This window comes from Engystomops pustulosus, chromosome 2, assembly GCF_040894005.1.
Source record: "Engystomops pustulosus chromosome 2, aEngPut4.maternal, whole genome shotgun sequence".
Classification (NCBI taxonomy): Eukaryota; Metazoa; Chordata; class Amphibia; order Anura; family Leptodactylidae; genus Engystomops; species Engystomops pustulosus.
The window spans coordinates 194,631,501-194,653,616 of NC_092412.1; the positions used below are offsets into that span (position 1 = coordinate 194,631,501).

A 22,116-nucleotide genomic window follows, 5' to 3' on the forward strand; every position below is an offset into this window, starting at 1 on the left:
GGGAGTCTAAATATTTAGCATCCAAAGTGTCACCAAATAATTCATGCACTAGGTCTGCTTTCCCATTTACTTCTCTAGAATCATTTCTTCCTCTACACAAACTAATTGGGAGAATCAATAGTAATGAGGGCAATAGTGAATACTATGTAATGTGGACGCCCCTTGTTCCTATCCCCAGTGTGGCATTACACAGACCTGCTGTAGTGATCCTCTCTAATAGCAGCCTATTATAGAAGTCCTCTCCTCACATTGCAGGTGGAACGTCCCTCAGAGGGCGGGAGATGGCGCGGAAAGTTTTCCCCGTAGGCGTGGCTAGCTTGGGGTGGGTGTGGCTGAGACTTGATGGGGCGGGCTCCCCTGCAATGTCTGAGCAGGAGTTTCGGTGCTGTGACATCTGTTGCTGGTCGTGGCTGTAGCCGGGATGGGGAGACTCAGCGGCTCCATGCGATGTGTCAAGTACCTGCTGCTCACCTTCAACCTCATCTTCCTGGTAAGACATGGATGTGCACTGTGTGACGGATGGACACGGAGGATGATGCTAGCATGACAGCGAGCTACAGGTGGATCATACTATATGATCATACTATGACATGTATAGAGTAGGATGTACCATACTATATGACATGTGTACAGTATAGGATGTATCATACTATATGACATGTGTACAGTATAGGATGTATCATACTATATGACATGTGTACAGTATAGGATGTATCATACTTTATGACATGTGTACAGTATAGGCATATATCATACTATATGACATGTATACAGTATAGGATGTAACATAATATATTACATGTATACAGCATAAGGATATATCATACTGTATGAAATGTGTACAGTATAGGATAAATACTACATGACATGTGTACAGCATAAGGATATATTATACTATATGACATGTGTACAGTATAGGATGTATCATACTATATGACATGTGTACAGTATAGGATGTATCATACTTTATGACATGTGTACAGTATAGGCATATATCATACTATATGACATGTATACAGTATAGGATGTAACATAATATATTACATGTATACAGCATAAGGATATATCATACTGTATGAAATGTGTACAGTATAGGATAAATACTATATGACATGTGTACAGCATAGGATAAATACTACATGACATGTGTACAGCATAAGGATATATTATACTATATGACATGTGTACAGTATAGGATGTATCATACTTTATGACATGTGTACAGTATAGGCATATATCATACTATATGACATGTATACAGTATAGGATGTAACATAATATATTACATTTATACAGCATAAGGATATATCATACTGTATGAAATGTGTACAGTATAGGATAAATACTATATGACATGTGTACAGCATAGGATAAATACTACATGACATGTGTACAGCATAAGGATATATTATACTATATGACATGTGTACAGTATAGGATGTACCATACTATATGACATGTATACACTATTGGATACACCATACTATTTGTGTACAGCATAGGATGTATCACACATTATTATATGTGTACTGTATAGGATGTATCATACTATATGACATGTATACAGTATAGGATGTAACATACTATATGACATGTGTACAGTATAGGATAAATACTTTATGACATGTGTACAGCTTAAGGATATATCATACTATATGACATGTGTACAGCATAAGGATATATCATACTATATGACATGTGTACAGTATAGGACAGTGATGGCGAACCTTTTAGAGCCTGAGTGCCCAAACTTCAACCAAAAGCCACTTATTTATTGCAAAGTGCCAGCGCAGCAAATTAAGCAGTAATTTATTTCTCCTCGTTCTTTGACAACTTTTAATTGTTTAGCCTCCTAAGGACACCAACCCAGATGAAAGGAGGAGGGCAAATTCACCTATCATTGTAGGAAGATTCTTTGAGTCTTGTCTGGTGAACTTCATTCTGGGGTGATGGCCTGGGTGCCCACAGAAAGGGCTCCGAGTGCCGCCTCTGGCACCAGTGCCATAGGTTCGCCACCACTGGTATAGGATATATCATACTGTATGAAATGTGTACAGTATAGGATAAATACTATATGACATGTGTACAGTATAGGATAAATACTATATGACATGTGTACAGTATAGGATGCACCATGCTATAATGACATGTGTACAGTATAGGATTTACCATTCTATATGACATGTATACAGTATAGGCATATATCATACTATATGAAATGTGTATACAGTATAGGGTGTATTATACAGTATGACATGTGTATACAGTATAGGGTGTATCATACTATATGACATGTATAGAGAATAGGATACACCATACTATGTGCATGTGTACAGTATAAGATGTATCATACAATATGACATGTGTACTGTATATGATGTGCCATACTATATGACATGTATACAGTATAGTGATGTATCATACTATATGAGCTGGTATACAGTATAGAGCACTGATGGGGAACCTTTTAGAGAGCGAGTGCCCAAACGACAACAAAAACTCACTTATTTATTTCTAAGTGCCAACATGGCAATTTAAGCAATAACTTATTGCTTACTGCTTTGTCAAAGCTTTCATCGTATTGGCGTCCTGATGACATCAATACAGTAGAAATTGAAGAAATTCAGATTATTAATGTAGTGTCCTCCCCGGGTCCCTGTACAAGAAGTATGCAGGTTCCATGGCAGGAACTCAAATGATAAACTAGCTCTGTCCACATCTTCTCAGTCATCCTGCAGTCCCAGGCAGCCAAGGATGTGTTGCTTTAAAATAGTGCTCAATGACCTGTGTGGCCTGGGACTAAAGGAGGAGGCCATGTGTCCTGTCTTATTAACTCTATGCTGAGGTCCTGGGTGCCCACAGAGAGTGCTCTGAGTGCCACCTCTGGCACCCGTGCCATAGGTTCGCCACCACTGGTATAGAGATATAACATACTATATGAGATGGTATACATTATAGGGATGTGCCATACTATATAAGCAGGTATACAGTATAGGGACATAACATACTATGTGAGCAGGCATACAGTACAGGCATGTGTTCTTCTCACCTCCGTGGTTGTCCTCAGATGATTCCTTACCACAAACAAATAGACTTGTCCATGTGCTCACGTGGTAGATTAGTGTAGTTAGACCATAATCTGGATAAGCCAGGCTGTATAGATCTAATAGTAGCCCCGTTTCATACCCTTCTCATAGCTGCCAGTTTGCTACTATCAAGGTGTCAGAGCAGTGCAAGCTGTATTGGCTGTAAAAGATGACTGCCTCTTTCAGCTTCCAAGAATGTCCCCATTTTAAGTAAATATTGATAAAATATTCCATTGTATAAAAGAAAGATTGCATACTTTTATTACTAAGATAATTAATCACTCTTTCACATAAGTTGCCCATGTAACTTTACTGCCTCAACAATAATTCCTCAATGTTCATCAAGTGATTCAGCAATCCTGCTACTTACATATGGTCTTGCTATGATTCTTTGTTTACATCTCTGAGCGCTGATAAACTGAAGGGGCTGCAGCAGCAGAGATATGAATAATCCTGCTACTTCTCCCTCTTGTGTCTGTCAGTGAGAACAGACTGTGAGAGAAACACAGTGGGAGACCATAGGACTGGTGTAGAGCAGAGAGAGCGAGAGACAGAGGGCAGTGGTGAGAAGAGGGAAAGGCTGAAGCCCGCAAGGGAGGGATAGATACAGGTACATATACATGCAGAGACATGTCTAATGAAACAGCTTTATTAAAAATTGGCCAACCCCTTTAAGCTACATCTTAGTTCAATCTTTATTTAAGGGGTTATTTCTATCCCATAAAGGGGAGGACATACTGGGCTGCAAAGATGCTTTGCTTTATGATCAGTTGGCCTGTGCCCTGCACAAATCCTGAAAAAGAAGGGTCAGTGTTGGTTTTGTGGCACTGCTCTATTAACAGGATACCAGGGGTCCAATATGCCAGACCCACCCAGATTATGAAGTGATGGTACATCCTAGAGATATGCCACCACTTTGTACAACAGGACTACCCCACAAGGCTAAACATATTTGTGATGGATCAGAAAGTTAAATATAAAAACACAACATTTTGGAAATTCATGAGAATAGACTGAATGCATCAGAATGATGGATCCGTTGATCCAGTGACCTGAAGGAGTGTGAGGAATTCAGAACACAATACAATGGATAAAGCGGAACACAGAGACATGAGCGCAAGACTAGAGGCAACTGAGGGAAACACAGCTAAGGGACAGCTGAGGTCACACTCACTGCTGGAAATAGTGTCGCCAAGAAGAGATGATGTGAGATGAGAGCCTTACAGGGGATAAACAGATCTATATATAGCATATAGGGTAAATAAAGGAGCGTAGAGACAGGGGACACGGGACCAATTAAATTATGACACTGGCTTGTGGAAAGGGGGCCTATGTATTCTGAATAATCTAAGTATAATAGGCAAATAAGAATGACAAAATGCAATGATTAGTGGTAGAGCTCCAGAAATAGAAGGAGATAGACATGGGGGGGGGGGGGTGACTATTTTGGAGAACACTGATATAGACTATTCTTCAGTATATTATCAGTAGTATTTCGTAGGTTTTAGGCTTCTGATGTGTCCATTGGTGCCAGAGGGGTGGGGACTTCACCGTATGCAGAAACATTGAAATGTGTTACATGCAGATTTTGGTGTGATTGTATTTTTTTACACTATAATGTCTCATTTTCGCAACTCTGCAGAGGGTGTGATGAACCTGAATATGGTGTCTATTGCCGTATCTTTTAATATCATTTAATATTAATGCTTTTAGTAGACAATACATTTTGTATTTACTGGACTGATGGAAGTGATGTTAAGATGTTACAGCGGGAAGAAAGCCTAAAGTGCATCCATAATTTAATAGTCTGACCACTTAGCAGCAATCGCTCTTAGAGATAAAAGAGGAGTAGCTGACTGTTCTGGACCCCCAGTGCGGTGATTAGACCTGATCTCTCTCCATACTACTCTCCGCTTTACTGTATCTCTATTGTTTTTTTCCCAAGATTCAGGGGGATTGTTATATGGTCTGTTCCTAAAAGCTATAAACCACTAATTCTGTATACAGTAGGTACAGAAAGTATTCAGACCCCTTTAGGTTTTTTCATTATTTGTTTCATTGCAGCCAAAACAAAACAAAAGTAGAAATGTAGATATTTTTGCAAATTTATTAAACAAGAGAGACTGAAATATCACATGGTTTTGAGCATTCAGACCCTTTGCTATGACACTTTTTTTAACCCGCATGCTGTTCATTTACTTCTTATCCTCCTTAAGACAGTTCAACTCCTTCATTAGAGTCCAGCTGTGCTTATTTAAACTGATTGGACTGGCCAAAGTTACAAAAGAATTTCTGCGGCACTCAAGGTTCTGAACTGGATATACTCAAGTATAAGACGAGACCCCTTATTTTACCACCAAAAAATCTATTGACTTGAGTATAAGCCGAGGGTGGGAAATGCATTGGTCACAGCCTCCCAGTATATAGCCAGCCAGCCCCCTGTAGTAGTATGCAGCTAGCCAGCCCCCTGTAGTAGTATGTGGCCAGCCAGCCCCCTGTAGTAATATGCAGCCAGCCCCCTGTAGTAATATGCAGCCAGCCCCCTTTAGTAGTATGCAACCAGCCAGCCCCCTTTAGTAGTATGCAGCCAGCCAGCCCCCTGTAGTAGTATGCAGCCAGCCCCCTGTAGTAGTATGCAGCCAGCCAGCCCCCTGTAGTAGTATGCAGCCAGCCAGCCCCCTGTAGTAGTATGCAGCCAGCCAGCCCCCTGTAGTAGTATGCAGCCAGCCAGCCCCCTGTAGTAGTATGCAGCTAGCCAGCCCCCTGTAGTACTATGCAGCCAGCCCCCTGTAGTAGTAAACAGCCAGCCCCCTGTAGTAGTAAACAGCCAGCCCCCTGTAGTAGTAAACAGCCAGCCCCCTGTAGTAGTATACAGCGAGCCCACAGTTTGCCAAGCATAAAAAAATAAATTTGCATACTCAGAGACACGTATATGCCGGCCGGCAGAGCACACAACCACAGAGAGAACACAGAAGAGGAGCCGCGGGGAGCCGTGCCGAGCAAGTTGAGTAGGCTTCAGTAGGCCCCTGGGCGACAGAGCCTCAGTAGAGTAGTAAAGCCCCCTCACTCCCTATGGATTAGGTACAGCCCCCTTCACCCCCATAGATTCCTAATGTACAGCCTTATTTGGGCTCCCCAGCAGCTCTGGGCCTGGGTATGCCCAGTGCTGACGCCGTACCTACTTCCTACTTGCTGGAGAGAGCAGTATATGCTCAGCTGAGGTCATTAGATGAAATGGAGCATGGATGCAACTCTATGACATCCATACGCAGCCTCCACTGAGCGTACGTTATGGGTGATGTGACTATCGAAATTAGAACAGTTATGTCACTTGTGAGACTTCCTGAATCTTGTCAGCAGCTGCAAAATACTACAAATTGACAATGTTCACTCGACCTCTCACTTTTAGGGGCATATGAGCATACTGTCAGATATGCTGCTTCCCTCTTTTGTAGGGATACATCAGGAATTCTCTAGACAAATTCTTAAAACAGATGGCATAAAGGAGATAAGAACGCAGCCTTAGATGGTGCTCTCCTCCGCACAACAAGTACTCGATGTCTATAGAGGTTATAGCTTGGGAAAGCATCTACGTCTGAGGCTAAAAATAGCAGTTTGCACATTTATTGTACATTAAGAAATCCCATCACTTAAGGGAGGTCCATAGTAATTCACTGGCAGAGCCTCTGACAGAAGTATTTACAAATGTCTGTCCCTCCCCTCATTTGGCAACCTGTACAAATATTCGGAGCATACTGTCACATTCTCAGGCGGTCATGTTACCTCTAGGCTAGTGGAGAGTGAGTGCTTGTAGTACTGACCTGTAGGCTGCTGCTCCATGGATGTGTCCCTTTATGTGGCCGTACAGTTTCCTCATCTCTATTCCCTGTCTTTTTTTTCTGATAAACTCTTTCTTCATCTTACTTATGTTTGCACAAATATCCTAACAGCAGAGAAAATAACACTTCCAATTTCCTACCTTTTGCAGGATATTGGGGCACATTTACTACTAAATTCAGTTTGCCTGTGAAGTGCGCAGGGTGCACCAGATTCAGGATTTCTGGCTTGAGTTCTTCATGAGTCCAGCGCTCCCTTGCACTTTTCTATTGGTGCACCTTTAACAAAGGGCGTGCAACACAATTCTGTTGGACTTTGCATGTTAAACCTGGTACACGGTCGGACTGAGTAAAGGAATGCCCCCTTCTGTGCAGAAATTTGTGTCACATGAAGAATAGTGCAGCTGCGCCACAAAATGGTTGCGTGCGACACAAATGTGGCAAGGGGAATTCTTAAATACCTTTGCAATCAGTTTGCACTAGAAAGAACATGCAAAGTCAGACAAAAAACTGGCGCAAAGCCCTTAGTAAATGTGCCCCACGGTATTCTGCTATAGGCCATTTTCATGATTTGGGGAGCTCTTATGCCAGTGTAAAAAATCGAGAAGGACTGAAGCACTTCACCTCTGTTTGGGTATATTGTTCCCACTAAATGTATTTTTAAGAATTAGGGGTGAATTGTAGTTTCAAGTGGCCAAAGTGAATCTAAATTTTGGTGCTATTTTTTTTTTTTTTATATATATATCACATAATCAAGCTGATAAAAGTTAGACCAGTCTTTAACCCCTTTGTGACCAATGGTCATTGGTGCCTGAATGTCCAGATCAATTTTTGCTGTTTTGTTCTGGAACCGTTTTACATACCATAACAATTGTTAGTTATTTTTTTTATGATGTGTGAAACTTTAAATTGATAGAATAATTTTATTAACATTTTAATAGAATTACCAAACAAATAAATAAAATGGGAAAAAAATAGATTTTTCCCATAAAATGTGATATAACCTTTTTTTTAATAAGCAGTAAAACTGTATAAACCTTTACCAAAATATGTTATTAATATATGCAGTGTCAATCCATCACCATTTTCCTAGATCAGAGGCAAAGGGTGCATGTGCATGTTTCTTCTGCAACTCCTACAGCTGCCTAAAGCTGACAGGCTGGAGGGTGGCTCACTTCAAACATATCTACTTAATTATAAAACACAATTCACCTAGAAAAACAATTACGGTGCCCTATTAAAGAGGAAAATATTTCCTTTAATGTCATTTAAAAATTGTGTTTCTAGGTGAACCTAGAAATCCCTAAATATACACTGTTAAAGGGAACCTGTCACCACGGACCTCATTTTCACTAAAGACAGGTTGCAGAAACCCATCACACCTGCATTGCAAATATGCCTTTCTGCTTTCTCTAAGCATTTTCATTACAATATAATTGTGTGTTTTAACTTATTTGGCTTCCTGAAAAAATCCTCTGTGTAGTCCCAGGGGTTGGGATTTGATTTGCATGAATTTAAAAAAAACAACACGTGACTTGTCTGTGCTACTCACTTCTCAGCTCTCAACCCCCACTTTGGTGCTCCTGTAAAGTTGCTCCCTTCCCCACTGATGTTAGCTCACCAGCCTGCCAGCTCTTTTCTGTTGAAGGAGTCCAAAGGTGGGGGCTGAGAGTTGAGGAGTGAGCAGCACACACAAGTCACATGTTGTTTTTTTAAATGCATGCAAAGGATTTTGTCAGGAAACCAGGTAAGTTAAACACACAATTATATTGTAATACACATAGAGAAGACAGAAAGACATATGTAGCTGTAATGGGTTCCTGCAACCTGTCTTTAGTGAAAATTAGGTCCCTGGTGACTGCAAGGCGCATGTGCAAATGGGACATAAATAGTTTATTTAGTTTATTCTAACTTCTAATGATTATATTCCTCAATCAGATGGCTAGCATATACGGATTAGAAGAGAAGGAAACCTACCAACAGGAATTTACATATTAAGGTATATCTGATGGTAGGTTTCCATTAATATCCTAAAGCCTAAATTATGCTTCCCTAAACCTAAACAATTTCTAACCTAATCTGCAGTTCATCTATGTAATATGCAAATTTTCCAGGAGAACCTATTGGGGTATGGAGTAGCCTTTGATCCCCCTCCCCAGAGAGGCTTTCTGTAAAATTAGCATATTAAAAAGCAGGGTCGCCGCTGTTGTATTCCATATTTTGCATAGCGACTGCCTGGATCAGACACACTTCCAGAGGAGGAGAAGGGCGCCCCACATTAATGAAGACCGTGCACCAGATTTGATTAATCTTGGGCAGGAACTCCACAGGAACACTGCACATAGTACAGGCTGCACTAGTTTTGGTAAAAGTGGCCCATTGGGTCCATGCTGTTGCCTAGAAGCTTAAGCCACTAAGAAATGTATTACGGTTAAAAACAGTTATTCATGCTTCTGCAGAATAATCATTTTTCTATGTAATGGAATATATGTGTGATAGTGGGAGGAAGTAGAGTGCACTACGAACAGTGCATGAACACATTGTTATACATTAGGAAATTTCTACCAACCACATCCTTTTCACAATACATTACAAAGTATGTTCATATTAATTTCTTTACAATAACTCACATAATTTTTATTTAAACATACTTATGTCAATTACTGGTTGCTGTAAAAGTAATAAAACAATTCAATATAACTTCATTTACCAGCAGCAAACCAACGGGATGCAATGCACCCTGGAATGGAATTACAGGGTACATGTGCTATCACCACTCCACTGACTTGTGGCTGGGCAGGATGAGGGACATTAGGGCTTATTTACTAAAGGTCAGCAGAACGCACTTTCGTCGGATTTTAAAAATTTTCGGGATATGCGCCACTGTGACAGGTATTCAACTGGGGACTGTGTCGCACACGATCGGACTTTGGCGCAGCGGCGCTGGCTTTCATGCAACAGAAATCGGGGGGCGGGCCGTCAGACGATCAGACTAATTCGGACTGACCGCGGGATTTAATATTCAAATTGTGTCACAACCAATGCACTTGCACTGGTCTATCTCCAACATGGGGCATGCAACACACTTCTGTCGGATTTGCATGTTAAATCTGGCGCATGGTCCGACGAAGCACCAGAACACCCCCTAATTTGTGTTGCATAGAGGCTAGTGCAGCTGCACCACAAAAGGGTAGCGTGCAACACATTTGTAGTAAGACACTTCTTAAATACCTGTGCAAGCAATTTACACCTAAAAGAACGTGCAAAGTCTGACACAAAACTGGCGCAAAGCCCTTAGTAAATATAGCCCCACTGTTTTTGGCAATGCATTTCATTTATGTAAACATGGTGTAAAATTTAGCTTAAAGGGAACCTGTCACCAAATTTTTCACAAATACAGCTAGTGGAAGATTTCTAAAGAGCCCTAGTAACTATCTGATACCCTTCTTTTAGCTAAAAATTGTTTCCCCACAAAATCCGTTATAAACTTGCCTGGTATCTAGGGATCTAAAGAGCGAGTAGGGAAGGGGGTGGTGTCACCCTGGTCATATGACATTACTGCTGCATTCAGAGAAAGCATGGGGAGGAGCTGCTGGATTTAACCAGAGGAGGCAACACCCACCTTGACTTGCTATAGACATGCATAGACCAGGTAAAATTAAAAAATTGAACATATGGGAATCTGAGGAGAACACACAGTTACAAGGGCTCTATGGGAACCTGACACTAGTTGTATATGTGAAAAACAGGTTACCTTTAAGTCTGGCAGTGAGTCTGTCAGTTTTTTGAGACTTTTCTTTGAAAGGTCGCACAAACTATGCCTGCTCTGGACTAGAGGACTTATTTCTGAAATTTTGACCTTTTCAGCCATTTTATGATAAATCAGGGCAGCAGTGTGAAAATCTGTGGGTGTAAAAGTTGCTCGGTTAGGCGCAATTACACTGAAAATTTTCATTATGTTAACACAACATGTTTACATCAAGTTAACATTGTGTTTACTTAAACACTATACAATTAGGCAAATCTCTTCAAAACTGTTTTTCCATGCAGTTTCAAATCGCATTGTAAATGCCACATGTGAATGCATTCTGAGCTCAAGATTTGCGAATCATAGCATCAGGTCTCAATAAAAGTGGGTGTAGCTGTAGGGCATTTGTACTGTTGAGCATTAACAATAGCACCAAATTGTGCCAATTTTTCAAGGGATGGACTAAGCAAACCAAAAATCGATGCAAGTTAATTGCTGGCAGGGAAGTGATCTAGAGCAGTGGTCCCCAAACATTTTTGCCCAGGGAGCGGCTGTGAGCATACATTTTTTCCAGGGGCTGGTAGGCATAGGTAGGTGTTCCTCCCCTCCCCACTTCCAATGTCCCCTTTTCTGTAGCAGCCCCCTGTGAGTTCGGCCGCAGCCCAGTACTTGGTTCTCTACAGACCAGCCTTGGGCCGCGGCCTGGTGGTTACTAATCTATAGAGCCTGCAGTGTGGTTCTTACTAACTGTGAGGACACCAGACTGCTAGAGATAGTAGGTTTGGATCTTGGACTGTCTCTCCCCAGTTCCAAAGACCTGCTGTGATTTTTAACAACAGGGGAGAGTAGTCTATTCCGACAACTGGTTGCAGTGCTAATCAATTGCATGTGTGTTTTAACACAAATACAATTGATTCAATCCTCCCCCATGTACCCACAATCTGCTATCTGGCAGATGTTGGCCTCCTCCACCCTCGGGCCCGGTCACAGTCGCACCCCCTGGGACTGCGATTGTTACGCCCCTATGGAGCACACCAGGTATATATTAGCTTTTGTAGAGTGTTGCTTTAGTTTCAACAAAGTTTTATTCAGTGAGAAAACAAAAAAAATGGCTTACAATCGAACAGGCTGAACAGAGACCCCTCGCAGGGGGAACATCAGTCAGTTTTGTTGGATACATTGGCAAATACAGTGTCATAATAAACAGTAAAACACAGGGGAAAGGAAAGTTGTAGAGCAGGGTTCCCCAAACTACGGCCCGCGGACCATTTCGATCCGGCCCCCGTCACTTCGCATGCCAGCGCCGGGCCCTCGCGGCCTGCAACAGTCGGGCAGGAGCCTCCGTCCAGACAGGAAGCTCCTGCCTGTCACTGTATAGTGCTCGGTGCGGCCGGAAATGGCCGCTCGAGCACTATTACTGGAGCGATGTGGCCGGAATACAACCCCGGAGCACATCGCTCCATGAACTAGGCTCCGCGGCCACGCGATGACATCATCACGCGGCCGCGCACCCCTTCCTGCCCGGACGCGGCAAGAAGATAGAAGACTTAGGTGAGTACAGGGTTTTTATTTTTTTTTATTAAAAAGGGCAGTAAAAAGATTTTGGCGACTGGGGCCAATAGTTAGTTATGAGGGGCAGAATAAGAATTAATTATAAGCGGCAGCTTAGGAAATAATTAATTATGAGGGGCAGAGTAGGAAATAATTAATTATGAGGGGCAGAATTGGAAATAATTAAAATATAAGGGGCAGTATAGGAAATAATTAATTATAAGGGGCAGCTTAGTAAATAATTAATTATGAGGAGCAGCATAGGAAATAATTAATTATGAGGGGCAGCATAGGAAATAATTAATTATATGGGGCAGCATAGAAAATAATTATAAGGGGCAGCTTAGTAAATAATTAATTATGAGGGGCAGCTTAGTAAATAATTAATTATGAGGGGCAGCATAGGAAATAATTAATTATATGGGGCAGCATAGGAAATAATTAATTATGAGGGGCAGCATAGGAAATAATTAATTATGAGGGGTAGAATAGGAAATAATTAATTATGAGGGGTAGAATAGGAAATAATTAATTATGAGGGGCAGGATAGGAATAATTAATTATGAGTGTGCGGGTATAGGAAATAATTAATTATGAGGGGCAGTTTAGTAATTAATGGGGGGGAGGCATATTCAATAGAGAGAGGTCTCAGTATATTAATTAATTAATTGGGCCAATATATAAACGGGGTGCAGTACCGGTATATTAAATAATTAATTGAGGGGGGTGCCAGTGTATTATGGATGCCGTCACATGTACTGCTATTTATTTTTAGACTTTAGTCCGGCCCTCCAACGGTCTGTGGGGGACAGTGAACGGCCCCCTATGTAAAAAGTTTGGGGACCCCTGTTGTAGAGTGTTACTTTCAGGGGGTTTTAAAGATATAGATATTGGTCATTTATCCTTAGGATAGGTCATAGATAGTCGATTTCTGTATGAAGGTGATAATGATAACTGATATAATGGTTTATCTACATCTATATTCCACAGTTGTTTGGCATTGATTTGTTTAGTGGACAGCATTAAATATGAATAATTTATATGGTGCCATTTTATTGCTGCAAGGTTGTCTATGTAGATAAATGATCAACTCTATTTATTAGCTCGTGAATAATAAATCTCCAGATTAAGATTCAGTTGGATGCTCACAGTGAAAACACTCTTTTACAACCTTGGAAAAAAAGCAAACAAGTTCTTTACAACAAAAAGATTAAATCTAAAGATTATTTGGCCATATAATTTGGACATATAAGTGCTTTCTGCAAGGCATTTTACAAATACTTCAGTTTTGTGGGTCTTTAGCATATCAATGACATTTTAATAACTCTTGAATGTATGGAGGAAAAGAAAATTAGCAATTCTGATTTTGGATTTTTTGCATTTTTTTGAAGCCATTCTCCATTTTATATCATTTTTTAATACATTTTTTTAACTATTTTACTGAAGAAAAACTAATATAGAGAAAATCTCAATTGTTCTAGTATCACCATCTTTCTGGAAACATAACTTTAGTAGTTTTTGGTTGACAGAGCTGGTTTAGGACTTACTTTCTTTTTTTTTACTTGTTGAATAGTTTTTTTTTCCAGTGGTACCATTTTGGTGCACATACCTTTTTAATCACTTTTTGGTACATATTTGTGAAGGGATTTTATGAAAAATTTTACTTGGTTTTTCAAGTTTTTTTTTAACGGCGTTCACTCAGCAGGTCTAATAATGTTTCTTATTTATTGGACAGATTGTTACGGACTCAGCGATACCAAATATGTGGGAGTTTTTCTGTGATTTTGTATTTTATTACATGTGTATAGGGAATAATGGTGTTTAGGGGACACAAACACAAAGATAGCCAGCTCATTTTTTGTTCTAGATCCTCTGGGGCTTCAATGTGCAGAAGAATCATGCCCAGACCCAAGACTGCACTCTACACTCGACAGCAGACAAAAGAAATTTGCCTGTAGCATAACATATAGATGAGGTTTAAAAGGCGTATTCTCTTTTATTTTCTTCCAATTCTAACTTACAGATGATCATTCATATCGTTGGAAGAAGCAGTAAAAAATTCAACGCATTTTGGATGTTTAACTCACACCATTAGTTATGACCTAAGTTCTGTGTTTAAGCCAGAATAGTGAAGTGGTGGAAATAGCCCAGTGCGACTTTTTAGCAGTGAAAAGTTGCCAAAAATCTCAATGTGACTTTTTTGAGACTTTTTATGTCTCAAAACCATTGACAAAATAATGTATCAATTTTCATTAGATATACATTTTACAGCTTCTTTGGGGAAATTTATTGGTCTACATAATTGTTCTGTATGCATTGACTGAGATATTAGCAGGTGGTATTGTTTTTGCAAAGAACGGTCTTTAATCCCTTAACGACAAGCGCTGTAATAGTACGACATGCGTTGTGTGCGTGTACATGGAGAGGGCTCACGGGCTGAGCCCTCTCCATAGCTGGTAAGACTTTGCTGCATATTACAGCCATAGTAGTATGGCAGTATATGATAGGATCGATCAGAAAATCTCGGGTTAAAGTAACCTAGGGAGTCTGAAAAATAGTAAAAATAAAAAAAAAGTTTACAAAAAAATTATAATAAAAAACATAAAAATTCAAAATCACCCCCTCTCTCTAGAACTGATATAAATAAACAGTAAAAATCATAAACATATTAGGTATTGCCACGTCCGAAAATGCCCGATATCAAAATATAATAACGGTTTTTCGCTGCGTTAAACCCCGTAACAGAAAATAGCGCCCAAAATCGAAGATGCCACTTTTTTGCCATTTTGAAAAATATAATTAATAGAATTGAAAAGTCATCAAAAGTCGCAAAAAATTACACCACCCACAGCTCTGTAGAGTAAAGTATGAAAAAGTTATTAGTGCTAGAAGATGGCAAAGTAAAAAAACATTTTTGTACAGGACTTTTTAATTTTTGGAAATGTATGAAAACATTATAAAACCTATACAAATTTGGCATCCCTGTGATCGTACCGACCCAAAGAATAAAGTAGACATGTCATTTGGGGTGCACAGTGAAAGCTGTAAAATCCAAGCCCACAAGAAAACGTAGCAAATGCGTTTTTTTCACCATTTTCACTGCGTTTGGATTTTTTTCCCTGCTTCCTAGTAGACAGCATGGAATATTAAATACCTTCACTATGAAGTGCAATTTGTTATGCAGAAAACAAGCCATTACACAGCTCTTTATGTGTTAAAATAAAAAAGTTATACGTTTTTGAAGTTGGGGAGTGAAAAATGGAAACAAAAAAAAAAAAAGGGCCAGGTCGTTAAGGGGTTAATTTTGGAATATTAAACTTTCCTTTGGGTGGAGTTTTGGGACATATCTGTAATGCCTGAATGTTTGTGACAACATGTCCATGTATATAATAGTTTTTCAGTTTTTTTGTGGCACTGCAATCTTTTATGCTTGCAAGTATGGATTTAGTTGAAACCACAATCTAATTTTCTAATTCTACACGGGAAATTACATTTGTGAAATGCCATGATTTGTAGTTACATCTATTAAGATGCTGACATAATAGGACGTTATGTTGTCCCAAGAACCAATGCCAGGAGGCTGATGTGTCTAAGTGATCTTTAGTAATTGCCTTACTACAGAGAGTAAAATATATATTCGTCGGGATATGGTATCTAATATATAAAGCTGGGTGTATGTGCACGGTCGGCTGTAGGTTTCAGTAGGCCCCTGGGCAACAGATCCTCAGTGAACCCCTTTGCAGTGAACTCATGTGGCAGCATTTAAAATTTAGAAACTAAAACGGTCCCCTATTCTAGTTCCCTAGACTTTTCCCTAGTTTATCATACCAAACAGCCCCCTCCTGGATATTTTATATACAACCCCCTCATGTCTATTTTATACAATCCCACCTCACATCCTTTTCAAAATACAGTTATTAACTACCATATACAGGAGCCACTGTCTGCTGCTGTTGTGGCATTTAGAAGCTGAGCCTTGATTGGTTGCTGTTTTGCCACAGGTCATTAATATGAGCTCTGAGCTTTGATTGGTTACTATAGGCAATGAGCAGAAGACATCTTATGTGTGAGGTAAGATGGCCCCCTGTCCTCTATTCCCCTCATATTGTGACCCCCTGCCCCCCCTCATATTGTGGCCTCCTGTCTTTTATCCTCCTCATATTGGGCCACCTGTCCTCCACCCTCCTTATATTGTGGCCTCCTGTTCTCCACCCTCCTCATATTGTGGATCCCTCTTTTCCATCCCCTTTATATTGTGGCAATCTGTCTTCCATCACCCTCATATTGTGGCCCCCTGTCCTCCATCCTCCTCATATTGTGCTTCCTGTCTTCCATCCTCCCTAATATTCTCATATTGTAGCCTCCTCTCCTCAATCCACCTCATAATGTGTCCCGCTGTCCTCCACCTCTCTCATATTCTGTCCTCCTGTCCTCCCCCATATTGTTGCCTTCTGTCCTATATCCTCCCTCATATTGTGGCGCCCGGTCCCCATGGTCCTTATACTGTGGCCTCCTGTGTTTCATCCCCCTCATATTATGGCCTATGTCCTCCATCCTCCCTTGTATTGTAGCGTCTGTCCTCCAACCTCCCTTGTATTGTGGCCTTATGTTTCTGTGCCCATGTGATGATTGGTCCTCTTCTCAGTCTTGCATTAATCAACAGGGCATATGGTTATGCAGGAGGAGGATGGGCCAAACTAGGGCTAGTAGAGTTGTTAGGGGAGGTGTCTGCTTAAGACAACACAGTTTGGATTGTGGTTATAGCAGGAGGATGCAGCTTACCCCAACTCCTAGATTGACTGTAGCACCTAGCGTGAGTCACAGTGTCCTGACCAGGAGGCGGAAATTGGGGAAAAGACACACAAAACAGCTGGGACAGGAATGGAGGACAACCCCGGTGAGTGCAGGACACCGCTGTAATATCCCAAGACATTCTCCCAACCGCCCAGGATGGCGAGAGAAAGGTAAAAAACTGGAACTGTCCTGCCAATTCGGGACAGTTGGAAGTTATTTCTGTGTAGTACTTAATCTAGTGTCATAGGTCAAGTATGGCAGAGATACCAAAGCAGCCCTACAACACTTGATTATGTACTACACAAATCATATTTGGAAAAGGTCAAGATGACCGAAATGTCGTAACTTTTGATCTGCTATAAAATATTGTACATGAATTTAATATCAAGTTGCCCTGGTGACAGCCAAATTTTAGATCATATCTAAATAAAGCAAAAAATGAAAACCTGAAGCAATTTGTTGTGTGCTGTGTCTACATGACCTGTATGGTACAAGCTGGGATTCACTGAATGTACCTTTTGTGGCAAGATTAACTCTTTCTTTACACTGTGGACTGGTGTCTCTGATTCCGGAATACATTTCGCAGGGTTCACAGAGGATCTGCATCGGTCCTAGAAGTAGCAGCAGCCAGATAAATTAGGTGGCACTGGACTGTTAGTATGGATCAACACTTAGCTATTAGTCAGAAGGGATGTTTTGGTGGGTTAGTGTTCTAAATACCCCGGAAAAGGGTCCCTCTAACAAATTGTAACATTGCCAGCCGTATCCTGATTTAGAACACGAGTGAAAAGAAGAACATCTCATTTGTCCTTCATCTATCCTGCTTATTCTGTTACTGCTGCATACTAATGGTCTAAGGACTATTGATTATTTTTGAAGCACTTTTGCCAACCTTTCCAATATCTATCCCTTTCTTGGTATTATTTTCAGGCATGGGTTCTTATGAGGACACTTGCCATATGATATTGTATTAATTACCTGATATTTGCAACTGAATACCCCTGTACTGTATGGGGTCTGTTTTATGGCTTGTTTGTGCAGAACTCCCTCTCAATCTAGAGATATGTGATATTTGCAGCAGTGTATGCTAGTAATTTCCTGTTTAAAAAAATTGTGCTACACCTTTTGAATGGTGCTAAACGCTACCATTTTATTTATTTACACTTTATGGGGGAGATTTATCAATGCCTCTATGCCAGAAAGCTAAAGCAAAATTCTGCCACACTGCAAGAATTAGCCATTATGGTGGCTATACCACTCCATGCCTTGTGGGCGTTGAAGGGGCATGGAGGGGCACAGTCGCAGGCAGACAGACATTCTTGCCCTGTGCCTGGGTACTTTTTAAAAACATGCAAACGTTTTTGCTTGAAACTACGCCTAGTCGGAGGTTTACCTACAGACCTGAACCTCTTGATGTATCTGGCGGGGCGTGGCCCCCCCATATAGTTTGTGTAGAAGCCAATGATATATGACAGTTTTATCATTGATATTTTTGGTGCATTTACACTAGGCAATTATTAATCGGATTGTATAAAAAGACTAATTTATTGTTACAATGATTCAACAATAAAGAAAGATTCCTGATTTTTATCAGTACCTCCTGACAAGTAATTGGTGCTCCATTGTCAGGTTCTCCGTTGTGTATGGCTTCATGGTATTCTGGAGAGAAGGTAGGGGTTGTATTAACCACTTTTTTTTTCCCGGAATGCCGATTTATCTACACCCAGCAAAGTCCAAACAGGAAAAGCTAACAGTACAGTTTTAAGAACAGAAAAATAAAAATGAAAACAAATAAATAAAATGCATAGATATAGTAAATGGGTACCTGGCTGTTAGATGACAGAAAAGTGTCAGTTTTTCCTTTTATGACTTTTATGCATAAATTCACAACTGGGTGTTGCTATTCTACTATTCTGTCATTATTTACTATATTCTTATTTTTCATGATGTATGACAAGTCCCCTATATCATAGAATAGACTTCATGGTGTGGGAATTACATTATGTTGAATAGTTGAACGTTGTTTTTTTCACAAGAGAAATAAAATATGGTTAATATGTTTTAAAGCTTTACCCTATTTGACCTAATGTACTTGCCATCTCAAGTCCTCGTGGATGAATTGGGATTTACAGCACAAAACATGGCACTGCCACCAGTTAACAGTAAGGGGCTGACCCTTCCCTGCACTGATCTCAACAGATCTGTTCTAGCTCAAAACACTTCTCTGTTTTGACATTTGTAGCTTTCTGCAAAGCATCAGATGTCCCCAAATCCTTTTTACTTTCCTGTTTGGGCTGTTTCTGGACACCAGGCATGGACACATTTTAGGCTTTTGAGGGCTCTGTGCTAATCCTTTCCTTTTAAAGTGCGACAGTGTTATTGTAAAACTAATATCCTATAAATACAGCCTTTATGAACCTGTCATATGCTATGCATAAAGTATGCAGAAAACCACCGGCGGGTAGGTTCCCTGACCCATTTCAAAGTGCCTGTTGTTACAGCTATGGTCGCTTGTTAGGATAGGATTCCAATTGGTCACGAAGCAGATCATTCATTCATGCAACAAAACTCCTGTGAAGAAAAATATTCATTATTTCTCATAACGTGCTCAGATACACTGTGTATACAGTGCAGACACCAAGTTAACTTAGAACAATATAATTAACAAATAAAAGAGCTGAGGAGAGGCAAAAAGAAGAGTGGTGTTACCTCATCATGCTGTGCGCTGATTTTATCTCTGGTCCTTGCTTTTATTCTGTAGTGTGAACATGGGTTTTACTTGCTGTGCTGTTTTGATTGATTGAACACCACACCTGTTTCTTTCCAGCAGTTTAGCCCTGGTCCAGTGGTAGATAACCCATGGTGATTGACAAGCTTCACACTCCTCACCTGCTCTCTGTTCTGGATCTCTGAGCTCTGGTCAAATCATTTTTAAGGCTAGGGCTTTGAGATCACATATTAGTCCTGTCTATCCATCATCCACTTCTGGTTTGAAGATTTTATTATTATTCCCACACCTTCATTGTGATTTGTATCTTTGATTTTTGGTATCCTGACTTTGGCTTGTTATTCTTATCTCAAATTCAAAGATGTAAGAAAAGTCTGCTCACCAGTGACAGCATGTGAGGCTTGGTCCGTGCTTAGAAACCCTCCTGGACTGGAGCACAATGAACTCACGTTTTGTTGATCCCGCAAACAGGACTCTTTTGCTCAAATCTTGACATGCTTTATTTCCGGACCTTGATCACGGTACAAAAATTCCATGTTTACAGTTTAAAATTGCATAATCAGCGACGTGTTTCGAACGCACTATGCGTTCTTCCTCATGGCTGTGTTGCCATGTTCGAAACGCGTCGCTGATTATGCAATTTTAAACTGTAAACTTGGAATATTTGTAACGTGATCAAGGTCCGGAAATAAAGCATGAAATTTTACAATATCAAGATTTGAGCAAAAGAGTCCTGTTTGCGGGATCAACAAAACGTGAGTTCATTATTCTTATCTCTCCTGTTTTGTGTTTTCGTACTATTCTGCATCTGTTCTGACCCAGCTCTGTTGATTTCACTTATCTGTTTCTATTGTTATTTGTCCCAGAGTCCATTTTTTAAACTTTAGTTCAGGAAGGGATTGCCGTCTAGTTGTCCTGTATCGCCTAGGGTACATGAGACAAGAAGCTAGGGTCTTTGCTGGGTTAAGTGTGGTCCTCTCATTACAGATAGGAATGAAAGAGAATGGTGGAGTAGGGGCTAAAAAGTGGAGAGGCAGAATAGAGGAGCAATAACAAAAGGCAGGATAAAGCTCAAATTTGTCTAAAAAGCAGAATAGACGCATCTAAAAACCAATAAAAATTGCATGTGTTTGGCTTTTAATTTTTGAATAGGGTGTATTAAAGCAGTGGGAGTCCTAGACAAAATCATAAAATGTATTACCAAATATAGCAGCAGAAAACAAACCCGAGTACAAATGCACAAATAAGGGGAGATTTATCTTATACTGTCTCTGAATTTGTAATTCTTATCTTTAAATGTGTTATCTTTCATAGGAAACATGGGTTATATTATCTTATATCTCCAGAACAAATGACCAGCAAATGTGAGATAATTCAGTTTGTCTTTGGGTAACGTTTCCATACAATATCTTTATTTCAGTCTACTAGCTCCCAAAACACCATACAATTACATCCCTAAATTATTTCAGAGAATTGTACATGATGCTGCACCTTCTTCTGCCTATGCTGACAAAAATTGCCCTATACACTACAATTGACACTATAAACCTCCCAAAAAATAATTTGGGAGATTATCAACTCCTACACATATAACTCCCACACACCCTGAAGGACCCTTTTTCAATGTGTTGCTCAGATGATTCAGTACATAAAACTAAATTTATGAATAAGAACAGAAAGTGATGGGTGTGGTATAGATATGCAATGATACTTGGAAAATGTTACTAGTAAATGAACAAATTTAGTATAGAGACCAGAAAATCTACATTTACTATTTATGATATACTGTTTTTGTTATTTGCTATCATTTATTAAATAGGGTTAGGGAGAGAAAAATAACAATATGGAGGAAGTTTGCTGCTCCTTGAGCACAAACTACCTGGGGAAGATGGGTGTGGGGATGGAAGTATGGAGGTGCACAGTGAGGGGGCAGCTAGATGGGTAACATGTAGAAGGTGGGGTAGGGGGAAGAGTTGCAGGGAGTCTAGTCCTGATCTGGTGCAACCCAATAAATTTGCCAGGCTGGTGGATGAGGGGGATATAGGAACAGGGGTAGCAATGCTGCATCAAGACATGGCCTCTAGCAACCAGGGGACTGTCAGCTCCAGTAAGAAGGGTAATGGGAGCACAGGCAGTGTCAGGTAGGTGTTGGTAGTGGGAGATTCCGGGGCAATCTATCACAAAGACCATGCACACCAAACAGTGTGTTGTTTGCCGGGTGCTCGAGTATGGGATGTTGCGGATCGCGTTGACCGATTACTAGATGGGACTGGTGAGGATCCAGCAGTCATGGTCCACATCGGCACCAATAATAAAGTAAGAGGTAGATGGAAGGTCCTTCAAAATGATTTCAGGGACTTAGGCCATATGCTT

At 40.3% G+C, this 22,116-nt stretch overlaps 1 protein-coding gene across 2 annotated transcripts in view; it reads left to right on the plus strand.

Annotated features, from left to right (window-relative positions):
* Window positions 1-332: 332 nt before the first annotated feature.
* Window positions 333-22,116, plus strand: part of TSPAN2 (tetraspanin 2) — a 124,503-nt gene continuing 102,719 nt past the window's right edge. For both annotated transcript variants that reach the window (XR_011853319.1, XM_072137701.1), the window contains exon 1: window positions 333-490. Coding sequence is in view for 1 of the 2 variants with exons in the window: in XM_072137701.1 (XP_071993802.1) it covers window positions 422-490 (69 nt within the window). In the remaining variant the exon portion in view is untranslated. The remainder of the gene's footprint in view (window positions 491-22,116) is intronic.